Source organism: Echinops telfairi, unplaced genomic scaffold, assembly GCF_000313985.2.
Source record: "Echinops telfairi isolate 266 unplaced genomic scaffold, ASM31398v2 ScPeMD7_7475;HRSCAF=8513, whole genome shotgun sequence".
Taxonomy (NCBI): domain Eukaryota; kingdom Metazoa; phylum Chordata; class Mammalia; order Afrosoricida; family Tenrecidae; genus Echinops; species Echinops telfairi.
The window spans coordinates 17908340-17909558 of NW_022111379.1; the positions used below are offsets into that span (position 1 = coordinate 17908340).

The 1219-nt window shown below is 41.0% G+C and overlaps 1 protein-coding gene across 1 annotated transcript in view; it reads left to right on the top strand.

Annotated features, from left to right (window-relative positions):
* The window catches only part of CRIPT (CXXC repeat containing interactor of PDZ3 domain), an 8622-nt gene extending 7409 nt beyond the window's left edge, over positions 1–1213 (top strand). Inside the window, exon 6 of the mRNA XM_045285683.1 lies at positions 476–1213. Coding sequence (XP_045141618.1) covers positions 476–540 — 65 coding nt within the window. The 3' untranslated portion in view covers positions 541–1213. The remainder of the gene's footprint in view (positions 1–475) is intronic.
* Positions 1214–1219: the final 6 nt, after the last annotated feature.

The following is a 1219-nucleotide window of genomic DNA, read 5'->3' on the forward strand; positions in this document are numbered from 1 at the left end:
TAAAGAGCCCTGGTGGTCCTGCCTTGGGCTGCTAACCGCAGTCAGCAGTTCGAACCCACCACCCTCTCTCCTGGGGAAAGAGGGGACTTTCTGCTCCCGCTGAGTTTGATTGGGTGGTGGTTTATGAGCCAACCACAAACCCCCCCTGCCCCCCAAATCACTTTATTGGGGCTCTTACAGCTCTTATAACATGTCATACATCAGTTGTATCAAGCACATGTGTACATATGCTGCCATCATCATTTTCCAATCATTTTCTACTTCAGCCCTTGGTATAAGCTCCTCTTTTTCCCCCCGCCCTCCCACCCTCGTGAATCCTTGAGCAATTCTATATAAAGCTCAGAGCTTGTCCATAGGTAAAAATGCACATTTTCTTTTTCCTAATGCTACTATGTTTTGAGCTCCAGATTGATTTCAATTAGGCAACCTGTTGGTATTGTAGTTTGACTGTTTATGGGTTGTTTGTTTGTTTTAGGCATCTGTGCGATGTGTGGGAAAAAGGTTTTGGATACCAAAAACTACAAGCAAACATCCGTCTAGCTACTGATGAAGATTCTGGCATTTCACGATTTTACTTTCTGCTTTGAACTGTTAAAGCATAGCATAGATGTACAAGTCACAAAATAACTTGTTGTCAGACAAATAAGTTTGAGGGCAATTGATATTCATTATTTTGCTCTCAAGAAGGAATAGTAAAAATGTAATTAGTTTTCTGTCTTCAGTTGTTGTTTTTCTTAAACATTTTATTCAACTAGAATAAGTAGCGAATTTAATGGGAAAAGAAAACAAAAATCCCAGTTCTGTATGCACTTTTTATCCCACATCTTTCGTGTCATCCCTGTTGTTTCCTCCTTCGTTTGTAGGTATTGGAAGAAAGAGTAGGAGAGTACTGATGTTTTGTTCTGGGCCTGGCATCTAGGCTTATCATTCTTACTGATTTTTGCTTGCCTGTTATTCCCTTACTGGTTGTCTGGTTCCCTTACTGCAGTTTCTCGGGGTTTTTAATTGTCTGAAAACATTGCTGCTGACTGCTCATGTCATGCTCGAGTCAGATCAGCGACCAGTTAGATTTGTGCACTTGGGTGGTGGTAGTTCTTGATGTGAGATGTCCAGTTCCTTTGTTCTAAGAACAAGGAACATCTCCATGCCCAAATTCATATAGCAGACTTCAGAAATGCATGTGTACACACATTACCTTGAATTCAACTGTCATGAAAGC